We start from the raw sequence: 16,694 nt of genomic DNA, 5'->3' as shown, positions 1-16,694 counted from the left end.
TGATGCTGCCGAATGCCAGGCAGCAGCCAAAGTTTCTACCGGATTGTGGGCGAAAGAATCAGGAATGACCCCAAGTTCCGTCTGGAACCTTAATGGTTCCATGAGTCGCCTGGGGCGGAACCACCTGGTCGGTTCCTCCTCCCTACAGTGGGAGTTTGGCCTCCGGAAGTCGAGCCTCAGTAGGCAGTGGTCTGTCCACGACAGGGGTATGATGTCATTACCCCTCAGACCAAGATCACAAATCCACTGCTCCGAGAGGAATACGAGGTCGAGCGTGTGCCCCGCCGAATGGGTCGGGCCCCGAATTACTTGGGTCAAGCCCATGGCCGTCATGGAAGCCATGAACTCCTGCGCCCCGTCAGAGTTTTCACCGAGCGACGGCAAATTAAAGTCCCCCAGGACCATCAACCTAGGGAACTCAATTGCCAGCTCGGCTACCAACTCGAGGAGCGAGGGGAGGGCTGCTGCAACGCTGTTGGGAGGCAGGTACGTTAACAGCAGACCCACTTGACCCTTGAGGTCCAACTTTGAGGGCTGCCCTTGAAGAGTACCTAGAGGCTTCAACTGGTCCAGAATTCAGCTGCGTGGGTTATCATGGGGGTACCTAGGTGCTCCCGTGTTACACCCCTTTTAGGTGGCCTGCACTGGTTGCCGATTGTCTTCCAGGTGCGATTCAAGGTACTAATTATGATCTTTAAGTATCCATGGCTTAGGCCGAGGATACTTGCAAGACCACCTACTGCCACCAGTAGCATCCCACTGTCCAGTGCAATCCCACAGAATGAAACCTCCTCAGAGTGCCGTTGGCCAGACAGTGTTGGCTAGTGACCCCCAGGGAGAGAGCCTTCTCTGTGGGAGCCCCTTCCCTCTGAAATGAGCTGCCCCCAGAGCTTCGCATAATCCCCGACCTCCAGTCCTTCCAACGCACCCTAAAATGTTGGCTTTTCCAGCAAGCTGGCCTGGCCTGAATAGAATAGAATAAAATATAGGATTAATTTGGTAGTTAATTTTATTTTTATTTTTTATTGTAAATAGCAATTAGCGTTGTTGTTTTTTTGGATACTTTAATGTCCCTTTTAATTCTTGTAATATGTGTTTTCTTTTAGGTTGTATGCCTCCCTGAATCCTTGGGAGAAGGGTGGCATATAAATCCAATAAACCTAAACCTAAATTTATTACAGTGAAATACCAAAGACTAGAACAAATACAAACATTAATGAATATCCAGTTAAAAAATCTAAAATAAAATAATAAATAACAGATAAAATCTATACTAAAATCACAATTTGGCATCCAGTCTGTCAGTTATACTCGGCCTAATTATACTATAATATCAATCCTTAATATGTGGGCCCATAGTCATTAAATACTAAAATACAAAAAAAAAAAAAAACCCGCCCTAGTAATGCATTAGTTGGGTAAAATATCTATGGTGGATTAATCACATGTTTCCAACGAATCCCCTGTGCTCTGCTGCAGAATCTAGTCACCTGCACTGTTCATCCTTAAGCAGCCACTGCAGTGTCGAAACAGCCAGTATATCTATTAATTATTGGAAGAATATCCCCCCCAAAAAATATCTCTATAAAAAGAGCATCGGAGTATGTGTCCAATGGTCTCCATCTCCTCTGAGCCACAGGAGAGCAAAGTCTTTCAACTAATTGTATCTTTTTATACTTGCCATAAAGGACAGTAGATGGAAGCGCATCACAATGTGCAAGCTTTCGGGTGGTTTGCCGACTCCAACTGGCTAATTGGAAGAAGTAATAACATATCTAATAAAGTATGAAGAAATAACAGAGCTTTCCCTAAGTCCATCTGCCTCTCGATGTCCTCTATTCTTTGTTGTAAGGTTTTTTGCTTTGTTGTAGTACAACTCGAGTATTGAGGCTGGAAAGAAGCCTAGCTTGGCAAGGTTGAACTTGATGGCCTTAATCCATGAAGAGGAGAATTTGTCTTGGAGGATTAATGGAGCAAGACCTTGTGGAAAGAAATTAAGATTTAGCCAGAGATTTAAAGATGCTATATAGATTCTTGCTTCAACTTTTATTAATCAGATGCAAAAGTGCATTTGAGACACAAGACAGCATCTGGAGAATTGCTCTAATAAATTTGGATTGAACTTCAATGGTGTGAAACACAAACTGAGGGTCCGAGCAAGTTCCCGTAAAGAAGCTGTACTAACAACTTGATCAGAAAGAACTTAATTGCAACAGGGACCTAGTATCTTCCCTTTGTGCAGAAAAAAATGAGAATGGTGTTTGCTGATCTTTGGCCAAAAGCAGCTGCATATTCACTATGTACTTTTCTTGAACCAATGGCATTAAGTACCCCTAGGTACATAAAAGTGATTACTTGCTCTATTATAACCATTAATATACCATGAGCAGAGTTTTGGCCTTTTTTCAAGGGGCATTACCTTGGTTTTCTCATATGTTATGTGCAGTTTATTGTAATTTCAATACTGGACAAGGGCTCACAAGGCTCTTTTAAGGCCTACTGTTGTCTTGGAGAGGATCACAGCATCATTGTAATGGCTCCTCTCCTAACTTGAGAAAGTAAAGACTCTTGAAATGGATTATTTCAAAAGGAACATTTAATCAATCAGGATGGAAACTATTAGAAGCAAAGCAGCATCTGAAAATCTTTAGGCCATGCAAATGGGATTAAGCTGATAATGACCCCTCCCCTTTGTCCGAATGCAGATTCTGACCAATACACAAGTATGAAGATGTGTCCTTAACTCTTCTGCCCTGAGAGTCAATAAAGCACATGTTCCCATGGCTATCTCTAGTTAGACATCAAAGTTATATAACCCACATGGCTATCATAAACATCCCTCCAGAGATATTGGGACTTTCAGTCTCCCAGTGACAGGAAACCAGTTGTAAAGTTGTAAACTCAGTTGTCTCAAATGTAGCTAATGATTTAACTCCGAGGCTCCCCTCCTCCCAATTGAATAGCAGTATCAATTTTAGGGATCTGACAATCATCTTCATAGAACATCAAAGTGATGCTTCAGTTATCTATTTTTGTGGGGTGATAACTTGGTTTATTTAACCATTTTTACCCACCCACCCACTACCCAAATGTGTGAAGAAAGGAAGCTGCAGGCTCATTTGCTCTCAGCTACCTGACCTCCTTTTGTTCTCTGCTGTCCAGCAGAAAGGAGAATGAAAGGAGATGGCGTAGCCGAGGCAAAGAAGCCTGCAGCTTCCTTCTTTCACATGTTCGGGCAATGGGGGAGGTTTTCTCACATGCCTTCAGAGAAAGAAAGAAGGTGTGCAAGAAAGTCCCTCCCCACTGCCTCTCAGAGACAGGGCGATTGGTGAGCGGCAGGTGGGGAAAGCATGGTGCAGATGGGCGAGGCAAGCAAGCAAGTGAGCGGTGACCAGATGGGCAGGGAGAGCGAGCAAGGGGGACAGCGTGAGGAAGTGTTCTGGTACTGTGTCATGGGATGAATGATTTCCAAAAGGTACGCTAAATTTCACGAACAGATTCCAGCGTATCGTTGAGAACCAGCTGAACCCCACCCCTGCATGACACATACAATGTATGCCCACACACATAGACACAAATACCCATATGTTGTGGCCTGTTGGCTGCCGGCCCCTCCAGTAGCCAAATCAGATGAGAACGAGGCATGGGAATTAGTTTCAACATCAAGGCAACCTGAGAGCGCTGATAGATAAGAGGCAATGGAGACAGAGGCAGGGCCTGGGCTGTTCATCAGCCCTCAGATGGAGTCAACAGCCCCTAGATCTGGTGGTGTCTGATGAGGAAAAGAAGAAACAGCCGGGTCCAGTACCTGACTTGCAGATGCTCAGAAGGCAGAGGAGAGGTGTCTGATGAGGAAAAGAAGAGACAGCCGGGCCCAGTACCTGACTTGCAGATGCTCAGAAGGCAGAGAAGAGGAGAGCAATGGAAATCTGTAGGCCAATCCTTGGGATGGAAAAGCAATCACTGCTAATGAAGCCCCATCCTAGCTCTGGGGATAAAATATAGGGGAAAGAGATGAATAGATGTGGCAGACAACTATTCATCTCCCTGCCAGACAAACTTGAGAAATAAACATTTTGCCTGGGCTGCTGGTGATCCTAATAAAGGAATCATTTATTTAACTTCAGAGGGTTTGTCGTGTTTGGGAAGCTCGGACAGAACACCATATAGGTAGAACTTTAGTCACATGGCCATGAACGCTATCAGTGTCAGTCATATGGCCAGGAACACTTTTGTCAGTCACACGGCCATGAGCACTTTTGTTATCCTATCCTGTGGGGACCTGCTTGAAATGTTTATGAATGCTTAACATTTATTGGATACAAAGCTTAGCACGTAGCTCTCTGAACAGCCACAGTATCACCTGTTCAGAAGCTACTTAGCTACATTCACATAATACACTTAAACCTATTATAGAATTAATCCTATTTTCTAGATTCATACAATACTATACAATAAATCATAAATAGACAAATAAACATACTAAACCTATACAAACTAAGCAAGGTTACCATAACCAACCTTACTACATTGTAATATGCTACTATTTATTTAATTGAGTGTCTTAAGCATGCTATATGAATTCAGCAATTGTCTTGTTTTCAAAGTTCCTAAAATGGGCCAGCTGGAAAGTTGACACTTAACCTCTGTGTAAGTATAATCACTAAACTATGTACCAATCACTTGTCTGGAACTAGTTCTAATCAAAAGAATTGAATCATTGGGACATTGAGACAAGGATGTGTTTTTAATTTTAAAAAGGGCCCTCAATAAAATTCTTTTCTTGAGTAGGATTAGAAATGACTTTGCTATGAGATATATTTCTTTACTAAATTTATATGGTCAATTAATTGTTGTTCTGAATAACACACTAAAACAAACAATATGAAAATAATATAATGAGTTACAGCAATAAAACATACAACATAAGGTAAATGTTCATATAAGTGGTCTAGCATTTCCCCCCGCCCCCATTCTAAATCCTGGGGCAAAGCCATGGTATTATAGATCATTATAAAAAAGAGCAAGAAAGAATTTATATACATATCTGAGGAGATGCTATTCCAGAAGACAGACACTGCAATAGACAAGGCCTACTTCTTGGATCCCCGTTGGATGGCACCATTTGATCAATGGGATTCCCAAGCAAGTCAATTCAAATTGTAAAGGATCAATATAAACTACTGGAGTCATGATTCCTTAGATATCCAGGCCTTATGTCATGAAAGGCTTTATAGGCAGCAACCAGCATCTGGAATTGTAGCTGGAAATAGCTAACAAGCAACAGAGCTCACAAAACTCATAAAGCAGATGTTACATTCTATGGCATCTTCATTACTGCCTGAACCCACTGCATCTTGTATTATCTGCCACTTCTGAGTAATCTTGAACAGCAACCCTTTATGGACTACATCACAATATTTCTTACGTGAAGTGACTAAAGCATGAGTGACTACCTGGAGGGGTTCCCTAAGCCAGAATGTCTACAGCTGGCACAAAAATTAAATCTGTGCAAAGGTTTTCCCATCTGAGCTGCCTCTGCTTTTCAAGTAAGACTTGCAAATTAAAAAAAAAAACCACTTCAAAATGTCTACCAATCATGAATAGAGGAATGCAAGCTCACTGAGAACTAAAAGTAAAAATTCTGCGACTTGATGGTTCCCACTCTTAATCCCCATAGTTGGTCCAGAACAATGCCATGATTAATGGTACTAAAAGCCAATGAAAAATCATGGAGAATTAGAATTCTTCTGGAAGCCTGTCTTAGGTCTGCCAAAGATCATTAACAAATGTTATCAAGACTGTTTCAGACAGCTGACCTATGTAGACCACTATCATAAATATGAACCAGTTGCCAAGCATCTGAATTTTGACTTCATGACAATGGGGTTGCTGCAATGATCAAAAGTGTGAAAAACGGTCATGTCACTTTTTTCAGTGTGGTCGTAATTTTGATCAGCACTAAATGAACTGTTGTAACCTCTGTATTAAGCTAACATCCAAGAATCTATTGATTCTTCTAGTATAGAAAAATGTCCTAACATTTTACTGGAATCTACCTATTATAATTTCCATTTCAGAGGAACCATTGAAAACATTTCTTCCTTCCAGCCAAATATGGATTGACTAAAGTTGTTCCACCAGATCCATTCTGAATCATTTGATATCATAGAGTCCTGACAGAAATTTCCTGACAATTAGAACAATTAATCAGTGGAACAAATTACCTCCGGAAGTTGTGAATACTCCAACACTGGAAGTTTTTAAGATGTTGGATAACCATTTGTTTGAGGTAGTAGGGTTTCCTGCCTAAGCAGGGGGTTGGACTAGAAGACCTCCAAGATCCCTTTCAAATCTATTATTCTCTTCTATGAATAACAAAGCAAGTCCTTTCTCAAATATTTCAATGCTATCAAAATATATTAGGGCCACATCATACATACATCCATAACACATCCATCTGTTAAGGAAATTGTCTAAATAAAATTGGACTCACAGGCCAATGTTTTGGAATTGTACAACTCAAGGTAATAATATATCAAAGTTTTACTGTATTATTTCTCCAGATTAGTTCTAATTATTAAGGTCAAAGCTGGAAACATATTTGTAAAGTATTCCATTTGTTTGCTGGAATATGTTTATTTTGTAGCCTGTAAAATAGCATATGGAAAAACTATTTCAAGATGGTTTAAGAAATGTAATAGTTGGACATCTATACATTTGGATTATGAATTCCACAGAGCATGAATAGGGATATTAAAAATACAGGAATGTAGCATGCTATATATTTTTATAGGCATTGAATGAAAGTGTTTTGTAAAGTGTACACGTGACTTTTCCTTCAGGCCCTGATGTGCTTTTATCATATACATCCAAATACATTCAATTAAAAGTGGGCTTTCTTTATACCCTATGATTCATGTTTTAGTATGGTTCATGATGCTTGCTCAAAAAAATCCAGGTCCTGGAGAAGTGAAGGAACTGTAGAGTTTGAGGTTCAAAAAGTGTTGCATTGTTATTTGTTTTACATTGTAATTAAGAAAGCAATATCTTTCAATCTGTGTATGTATAATATTTATGATTCCATGCTCATTTCAATGTACCAGCATATTTTCAGAATATTTAGATTTCATCTGATGCTAATCATTTCTTATTTTGTATTATGTGATCAAGATCTTTATTCTTACAAATAAAAGAAGACTGTGAGCAAGAACAAAAGTTTGTTCATCTTTAAAGTACAAAAAAAAAAACCCAACCCTGTGTTAATGGATAGAAAATACTTCTATGAAAACATCTGCAGTTTTGGAATATTAACATTTCTAATAAAGTAGAACTGATATGTGCCAAAATTCAACAGATTTTCCATTGAATTAAAATGCAATTTATTTTATACTATTTTTTCACTGAAAGTTAACATTTCCCCTTCAAGAGAATTACATCTGTTTCACCTTGTTAGGAGTAATACAGACGTGTGGCAGGAAAGGAAAACACAATAGAACTTTTCAGAACCTCTTTACACATATGGATCTTCATGAATATAAGGTCTAGCTTTATTTAGTACATGTAGTACTAAATTAGTACATGTAGAAGTCAGTCAGATTTGTTTAACATGAGAACAAGGATAGAATATGATAGAATATCAATTTGAGGCTGAATGTCCAACAGATTGCTGATTTGTAGGTCAGGAAATGTTTGAAGGGGCACAGAATTCCAATCAACAATATACAGCACAATAGAAAACTTTTCTTTCTTCTGGAAGGCTTCCTCTCCTTTGGATAATCTTTTGGATAATCTAACCTTCCATAGGGTAGAAAGGACTAAAGTAAAGTGATCCCATCCCTATAGAACAGTCTTCTAGGTCTAGCAAACAACACATCATCAAAAATATGCCCATTGTTTTAACTAATAGAGCTGATGAACTTGCATCTAACAAAATCCACATTAAAATTTCCACTAAAAATAATTTGATGATTTCCAGCTCTCGGCTCATCTAAATTCTTTTCTTGCAGTTAACATTATAAGGAAAAGGATTAAAAATGCAGATAGTCCTCTATTTAAAACTGTTTAGTGACCATTCAGAGATATGTTGGCATTGAAAAAAGTGACTTACACCTGGTTCTCATACTTATGACTTTTGAGGCATCCTCATAGTCCTATGATTGTAATTCAGGCACTTAATAATCAGAATATCTTTACAATAGTTGAAGCATCTGGGATATCTGAGAACATGGGCTCTGCAGGAGTTTGTTCTTTTAAGTAAAATGCTATCCTACAAATTCTATCTGTTTTGTACATACGGCATCAGAATGTACATATAAAAGAAGTGGGACTAGCATTACAATAACAAGGCATTGCTTCCATCATTCCTCTCTTCCCCAATTGTCTTTCCTCTGGATGCCTCATCTGAAGATGATTTTAGGGATTTGTCTTGTTTAGTTGGATATAAAAGTGATACCTTTTATGGAACTTTTGGGACCATAGGCTCTCATTATTTCTATAACTTAAATGAAACAGGCTTGTTAAAAATGCTCAAACCATTTGATTTTAGGAAGAAGAGATATTTTTATTCAGTGTTTATTTCTAACAAAAAGCAATATTAAAAATTGTCTGTACTTTTGCATGCATCTTAGAATACAAAATACATTTCTGTATTAAGTTTTATCAAAGATAAACATACAATTGTCTGAAATACCATATTTTGTTTTGTTTTTCCTTTGAACAAAATATGTATTTAGGTACTGTAAAGCAATATCAACTTTTTATTCATTCTGTAATTCTTATTAAATGTTCTTTATTCATTCACATAATTCTTTCAATATTCACAAAGTAGGTAATCTGAAAGCATAGAATTACAATGGCATTAAAAATGAAACAGAAATCTTACTGTATTACAGTACAATACATTGAGTACAACAGGAATTATTGAGGTAATTGGGAACAGACTTCTAACTTTAGTCTAGCAAAGAACAAAAGTCATCAGAAAACTAATTCCTATGGACTAAGAAGTTGACAATACACAATTTTTGATCTTCAAAAATATATTGACCTTTAAAATTCCACAAGAGTGCTTGTTGTTTAAAATTTGCATTCAAGCAAATATGAGTTGTGCAGATTTTGTCTCTGCAAAAAGAATTTAATTTATATTTGGTTCATTCTACTGTTTTCTTATATAGCACATAGCTAGGCATACTATAAGGATACCACACATAAAGCATCACATTCTTCTTGAGTTTCAAATCTATTTTTATTTCCACCACAGCCACCATACCAGAACTGGAAGCACATGTTTTGCTGTTTATGGAAGTACCACTTCAGAGTATAATTTTCACACTCGCCACTGTCCATATCTTTTGAACAAGAATCTACAAAAATAAAATAAAAATGCTTTTTGGTTAGTGACATGAGATCAATCATGATGAATCTTGCTGTCAAGAATAAGAGAGTGGGAAATTTAGAGATAAGAATTCATGTTGTACAAAAATGTACTATACATACAGTCACAAATTAAGCATCAGCCTACAACCATAACTGGCTAATGATTAGAATAAGGCAGTTTCATAGAAACAATAAAAACTTTGCACTGGAAGCCTTGCATGAAAAGAAGAAAAGAACTGAAATGAAAAGGCGAAAGATTTATACGATCTGAAGAGAAACCAGATCGAGTCCATAAATATAGAGGTGTTGGCTTATCTTTGGCTTGATGTGGGTTATTGCCTGCACAGGCTTTCTCAGCTGTCAAACTCAGTTTTGTTTTCATTCTACCCTCCACAACTCTATCCTAATTTATTATTGTTAATTTTCTTTCCATTTTAGTCCAAAGATTTCCAAAGCAGCTTACATACAAAATATAAGAAATCAATGAGTTTAAAAACAACTCCAATAATGAAATTCCTTAAAGCCAGTATAATGTAGGACTAAGAAAAATTATTTCTTAAAATTTGGAACATAACAGGAAATCGCATCCAGCACTGGGAAACCTTTCTTTTAAAAAATCATGCTAAGGTTGGTGCACCAGAATTGAAATGAAATGTCTTCATTTCTAGTGAGAGAAAAATCCAGAGGCAAGTAAGTCTTCAAGCACCCCTTCCATTACCGGCAGATAGAAATACTCTCTGCAATGAGAAGCAGAAGCCATACACTTATTTCAAGCCTCGCAAGACAGTTTGAAAGAGAGGTTCTACATTTTTTTCCCATCAGCTCTTGAAATGTAATTTCAAAGAGGAGAGAATTGTGCAGTATTTCTCCTGAAGAGTGTGTATCCCTGTACTTATTTTATCTTGAGGTAATTAAAGAATATACTGTGTAATGTCCTGTGTTGCACTGTATACTCATGTCTCCAGTGACATACAGCTTCCTGGCTTTTCTACACTTTAATTAGGTTTCCTGTCTAGAATAAGTTTAATCTCCTTATGAAACAAAAAGTCTTTATATAGTCATTTGCTTTGATTTTTAAAAAAAATCAAAGTATGGCTTTTTTAAAATGAATAATATCATCCTAACAAGCTTTTTGAATGTTCAACAGTTCCTTTGAATACAAGTTAGCAAAGATTTCTTGCCATATTTGTTCTGCAGCATCTTCAATAGGGAGTTCTTGCTGTGTCTCTCTCCTTGGAACAATTCCAGACATGGTTAACTACATATACTTACCAGTAAGATTCATAGAATCATTGGGTTTAAAGGAATTGAATACTATCCATGCAAGGCAGGAGTCCTCCTACCATCTTGGACAAATGGTTGTTCAATCTTTTCTTGAAAACCTCCAGCTGTTTGTTTATTTGTTTGTTTGTTTGTTTCACATTTCTGAACCACCATCTCCCTCAAAGGATATGGCTATGATAGTTTAAAATCTCTCCAGTAATAATCCTAACTAATCCAACATTATGAAATTAGGCAAAGGATGTTGTAGACATTGGTGGAATAAAAAGGCAAGATTCATTGTGTTAATTCATTCTATACACTCCTTAACTTCTTCAATGCCTATTTGCTTAATCATATTTTTCTCTCAATTAAGGTAAACAAAATTGGACCTTCACCAGAATATAAGCATCATGTTTCTTCAATCTTCATGCAATTTTGGTTAGATTGATGAAAGAAAAAAAGGAAATTTGGTGAGTGCTATACGTATATATAAAATGAAACAGTACTTTGACTCAAAAGAGTTCTTCCCTCTCCCTTCAAGTTAGTGTACAAAATGCAGCCTTTTCTATCAATTTCCTTTACTCTACAACTAATATGCTGCCACTCTAGGTTTTCTAAGTATAATTCTTTTCTGTTCTTTCCTCCAGAAATATATGTTTCTGTATATTACTTGGCTATTATTATTATTTTTATAGGTATGGATGGTGTATCTCTTGCACTATCTAATTTGAAAGCCTAATAATAAATGGTCCTGGTTTAATTGATCAGTTCCAAACCTACATAATTAAAATATTTCTCTATCAGCCTTTTCTCTGTCATCTGATGCCTTCCAAATATGCTTGATTATAGCGTCCATAATCCTAATTCTATGGTCTTCCAAGATGGATAAGAAAGGAATTATAGTACCTAATAGCAGGGATATCTTCATAATATACAAAGAGGAATTCAAAGCAATGAGGTATTTCCATTTTAAAAACTGTGAACAAATTTAAAAAAAATGTGTGCAAAAATGTAAAAACAACAAAATTAAAATGGACTTGGACTTAAGTGGAAATGCTTGCTGACCAACAGACTATTCTCTAGAGATTTCAGATCAATAAAAGGAAGAATTTCAGTTTAAACACATTTTCAGGTATAACTTTTACTTTTGTCAAACATAGTAAGTTCCACTGAATGATATGTCTAACTACTTTAGTGCAGAACATGATGAAGAAAAATAAAGAAGATGGAAAGAAATAGGGTACATGTCTTCTATGTCTCAACTCTTGTTGCCAGAATTAACTCTGACAGCCTTTGATCACAAAAAAAAACTGATTACTAAAATGTATAAGCGTCTCCTTTAGTTTTAGGAACTGAGCTGTAGGCTGTTTTTTCTGAAAACTTCCCCAACATTAAGTATACACATGGCAGGCATCGCATCTTTAATGTATCATTATAATGATAGATAACATTTCACATTTTAGAGAGTTTTTATAAAATCACCCAGTAGACAATTTTTAATATCCCCATTTATATAATGTGCATCCATATATACATACTCTTTGCACTTTGTACTTCCTCAAAATGTTCTTCAGTCTCTGTCCCATTTTGCATACTGATGCTGGTGAAGTATTTATTTTCTATTTGACCATACTGTTCTTCTTTTGGTCCTTGGATGATCTTTAAATTTTTGTTTTGCACATTTTTCCTGGATAATTCTGAAGGTTGCAACAAATCATTATGTTTCAATCCAGGAAATAGAATCCTATAAAGGGAAAGGGAGCAAAAAGGTAATGCTTTAGTTACACGATTTTGAAAATTATACCCGAGGAGTCTTTAATTCAGATTGGTATATCACAGTGGTGGGTTTCCAAAATTTTTGGAACCACTTCTGTAGGTGTGGCCTGCTTTCTGGGTGCACTGGTGGAATCTCTTCTAACTGGTTCAGTAGATTTGATGAACCGGTTCTACCGAATAGGTGTGAACTGGTAGGAACCCACCTCTGGTATATCATTATCCAACTTAGGACATTCTGATCAGCTAAGGGCTATGCAATTATTACCATTTGCTTCTCATGAAGAAAAACTGATTTTTGTACCTGTCAGTTATCCCTACAGCTTGCTGATAGTTGTCTCCTCGATCCAGATTGTCACATTTTTCTTCCATGTTTTTAGGAGGATAAATATTCAATTCCCCTGGGAGGATGTGGAAAGACACTGTTTAGAGTTGAATACTACAATACATTATTTATTCATAAATAAAAAATACTGATTGTGTTTAAACAAATGTCTGCATGTTCATATTCTATTATTTGAGGAGATTTAGTAGTGAGTTATGTCCTGCATTCCTCTGTCACATGTATATACATTCCATTAGATCAGGGATGGGAGATTATGGCCCCTTTATGATCTGTGGACTTCAACTCCCATAATTCCAGAGCCAGCTTTTAAAATTTCCAGCTGAGCTTTATAGTACCAGATCATTCAAAGCATGGCTGGCTCAGGAATTCTGGGAGCTGAAGTCCACAGATCATAAAGGGTCACAGTTCCCCACTCCTACATTAGATATTTGCTCATAGGCTTGGGTAAGAGGTTGCTGAGACAAAGAATGGCTTAATATCACTTAGCAAATCAGAATGTGATTACATCCAAGATTATTTTCCTAGATTGTCATATATAACAGGGCATGTTGTCACATCTCTAACAATCCATGTAGATGTCAAAATAATAAGTGTGTCAGGCATCAACAAACAGTCCCACAAAAGGAATTAAAGTATACCACTTACTTTCCAAAAGTTTTAAGAAGGCCTGGCTAAACCTTAGAGCATATAGCAATTCAAACTTATGAACTTTGCCCATCTGTAATAGGTGCTGCTCCACTGGAACACTGGAGAGTTCTGTCATTTCTGAATCATCAGTTTCACTGCCAAGGGCCAAGGTGAACATGGTGAATCCTCGGCATTTGGCTTCCAATGACATTTTCAGAAGTTTCTCTCTATCCCAGGCACTTGTCTTACTTCCCAGTATTGTAAAAATGATCTTGTGCTTTCTTGGCCTATTAGCTTCCAAAAACACATTATTAATGGTCCATTCTAGAGCATGACCCACAGCTGATGAACCTTCCAGTTGGTGAAATGATTCCTGTATATGCATTTTCATCAGATCCTTAGTATTGTATGTAGTCAAGTTAAACTCTAAAGATACTGAGCTTGATAATTCAGTCCCTGAGAAATTTGGTGGAGCGTGTTGAACCAGAGCCACTCTTGCTCCTTTGTCTGACTCAACAGGTAGTGAAGCAATAACAAAATAATCCAACATTTTGCTCACAAACTCCTTCATTGTTTCAAACACCTCACTGCTGACATCCTGAGAGCCATCCATGATGTAAGCTACATCCATATTTATATTAATTGGAGGGGGATCCACTATTTCACATTGTGAAACAGGGTTACATGCATCTGTGGAAGAAGCACAAAGTAATGATTATTTTCATGAAGTGACTGAAAAGCTGAATGTACAGAGATTATATTTTGCTTGGTTTCTCTTTTATAAATGTTTCTCAACAAATGAATTTGAAATTACCTTCACACAGACACAAGAAATGCTATGAGTAGGAACACTGAAAATTATAGTTTTATTAAATTTGAAGGGACCTAGTTTGAGAAGGTATATTTAAAGGTACTTAGAGTAGCTGTGATTAGAACTTTATTCATATTTTAAAATATCTGTATGTGATGAGAGTATTCTACACATTGATTGATTGAATGTATTTATTTTTTATGGTCAAGAAACTAATTGATTGATCAGTTTAACATTATATTAAAAACTATAAACCAGCAGCATCCAGAGACCAGATTCTGGGCACCAAAAAGTCACAATGGTGCTTATGCAATTGAAACCATGTCCCTTTTTTCATTGTGTTACCTGCACAACACATGTAAAAAGGGGAAGGTGTTCAAGCACAGAGTTGTAGTTGCTTCTTATTTTTTTAACCCCTACTGCTAATGCCTCTGGTAGAAGCAAGCGACATAATGAGTATCAAGGCATTTTATGAAATAAAAGTAAAATAACAGACCAAATAAAAGCAATATGCTAAAGTAAATAAAAACATATTAACTTGCACAAAATATTAGTTATAAATCTTCCTATTTAACTTAGCCATATCTTCTGTTCATAGGAAACTACTTATACTATTTCTTTAAAAAAAATAATAATATATAAAAACCAAATAATGAATCATGGTCCATAGATAGAATACCTTCTCCATATAATAAATGTACATTACACTTAAGGTTATGGTAGCCTTCCAGTTTCAAACTCTCCACATGTATTGGATTACAATTCCCTTTTTTTCTTATTAGCACTATTCCCCGAAAGATTTTGATCAGTAAGTCAACTAAGCAAGATATCTTATTTTCTAAATTTCCAGCAAATTGCCAGATCATTCAAAGTCTTAGCTTTCATCTTAATCATAAATATCTGTGAGGTGAGCAAGAAATATCACTGAAATTATTTAACCTATGAACTTAAGTATATCTGATGCCAGGATGCAGATACAAATGGCAAAGAACTGCATTATATATAAGTGTGCACCAGAGGTGGGTTCCTACCAGTTCGCACCTTTTCTAAGGTGACCAGATTTTCAGATTGGTAAAGAGGGACACCTTTGACCGGGGGGGGGAGGGGGCTTGATTAAAAATTTTATACGGAGCAACAAAAATTTTCATACAACGCAAAAATAGTATTGTAATTTTTTTTTATTTCGCCATAACTACAATTTACAAATATAAATTGTAACTGTTGCCAAACATCAAAATTTTGATCGAGTGACCATGAGGATGCTGCAACGGTCGCTAAGTGTGAAAATGGTCGCTTAGTGTGAAAAATGGTAATCAGTCACTTTTTTCAATGCCATTGTAACTTTGATCACTAAATGAACTGTTTGAAAGCTAAGGCTAGCTTGCATTATAATGCCTTATGCTAGCTTACATTTTCAAGAGAGAGAAGCTAAACTCCTTATTAGAATTGAAATAGAAATGAATAGAGTAGAGTAGAGTAGAGTAGAGTAGAGTAGAGTAGAGTAGAGTAGAGTAGAGTAGAGTAGAATAGTTTATTAGCCAAGTGTGATTGGACACACAAGGAATTTGTCTTTGGTGCATAGGCTCTCAGTGTACATAAAAGAAAAAAATGCATTCATCAAGAATCATAAGCTACAACACTTAATGATAGTCATAGGTTACTAATAAGCAATCAAATTATACTAGGAAACAAATTATTGGATTTTTAAATTATTGGATTTTTTTTCAAAGAAACTCAGTATATGCTTCCTGATTATTAAAAGTGCAAATTCAGTGTCAATGACTCCTGACTATTTAAAATATAGTCTAAGGCAATTTAAAAAAAGAATCCACACAGAATAAAACTATTTAAAAAAATCCTATGCACAATAAATAAAATATTATTTTAAAATACATTAAAAAAGAAAAGAAAAAAACCCGGCTCACTTACCAGCAGGCAGGCACTCCAAGTCAATCCAGAATGATATAGATGTTAATATCTGCAGACCACCAAAATTTTCTCACAGACCACCAGTGGTCCACCACGGACCACTGGTTGGGGACCACTGCTTTAGAGCCAAGGTGGCGCAGTGGTTAAATGCAGCACTGCAGGCTACTGCTAGATCAGCAGTTCAGCGGTTCAAATCTCACCGGCTCAGGGTTGACTCAGCCTTCCATCCTTCCGAGGTGGGTAAAATGAGGACCCAGATTGTTGGGGGCAATATGCTGACTCTCTGTAAACCGCTTAGAGAGGGCTGAAAGCCCTATGAAGTGGTATATGTCTACTGCTATTGCTATTGCTATTGCTTTAAAGCAGAATCTGCAGAGGGGAAGCAGGGAGACGGTTCCTAAATAGAACGCACCCTTTAAAAAAAGTAAGTTTTTTTTAAATGACTCAATGCAGCCAAGTTCATTATATGGCATCACGCAAGCCTTGTCACATCTTATTATGCCATCATCGCTAAATCTCTTTAGAAAGTCTAAAGAATATACTTTATAAATCCCCTATATTGCTCCTTTC

General features: G+C 36.8%; 1 protein-coding gene across 1 annotated transcript in view; it reads right to left on the bottom strand.

Annotated features, from left to right (window-relative positions):
* Positions 1-8,566: 8,566 nt before the first annotated feature.
* LOC106546483 (collagen alpha-4(VI) chain) overlaps positions 8,567-16,694 on the bottom strand; it is a 114,092-nt gene continuing 105,964 nt past the window's right edge. Inside the window, exons 36-39 of the mRNA XM_087712933.1 lie at positions 13,403-14,074; positions 12,716-12,812; positions 12,177-12,382; positions 8,567-9,362 (exon numbers count right to left, since the gene is read on the bottom strand). Coding sequence (XP_087569059.1) covers positions 9,190-9,362; positions 12,177-12,382; positions 12,716-12,812; positions 13,403-14,074 — 1,148 coding nt within the window. The 3' untranslated portion in view covers positions 8,567-9,189. The remainder of the gene's footprint in view (positions 9,363-12,176; positions 12,383-12,715; positions 12,813-13,402; positions 14,075-16,694) is intronic.

The sequence above is a fragment of the Thamnophis sirtalis genome, unplaced genomic scaffold (genome assembly GCF_051295495.1).
Source record: "Thamnophis sirtalis isolate CommonGarterSnake01/CBP01778 unplaced genomic scaffold, rThaSir2_p1.2 scaffold_4, whole genome shotgun sequence".
In the NCBI taxonomy this organism is placed as follows: Eukaryota; Metazoa; Chordata; class Lepidosauria; order Squamata; family Natricidae; genus Thamnophis; species Thamnophis sirtalis.
This window is presented reverse-complemented; position numbering and strand designations above follow the sequence as displayed.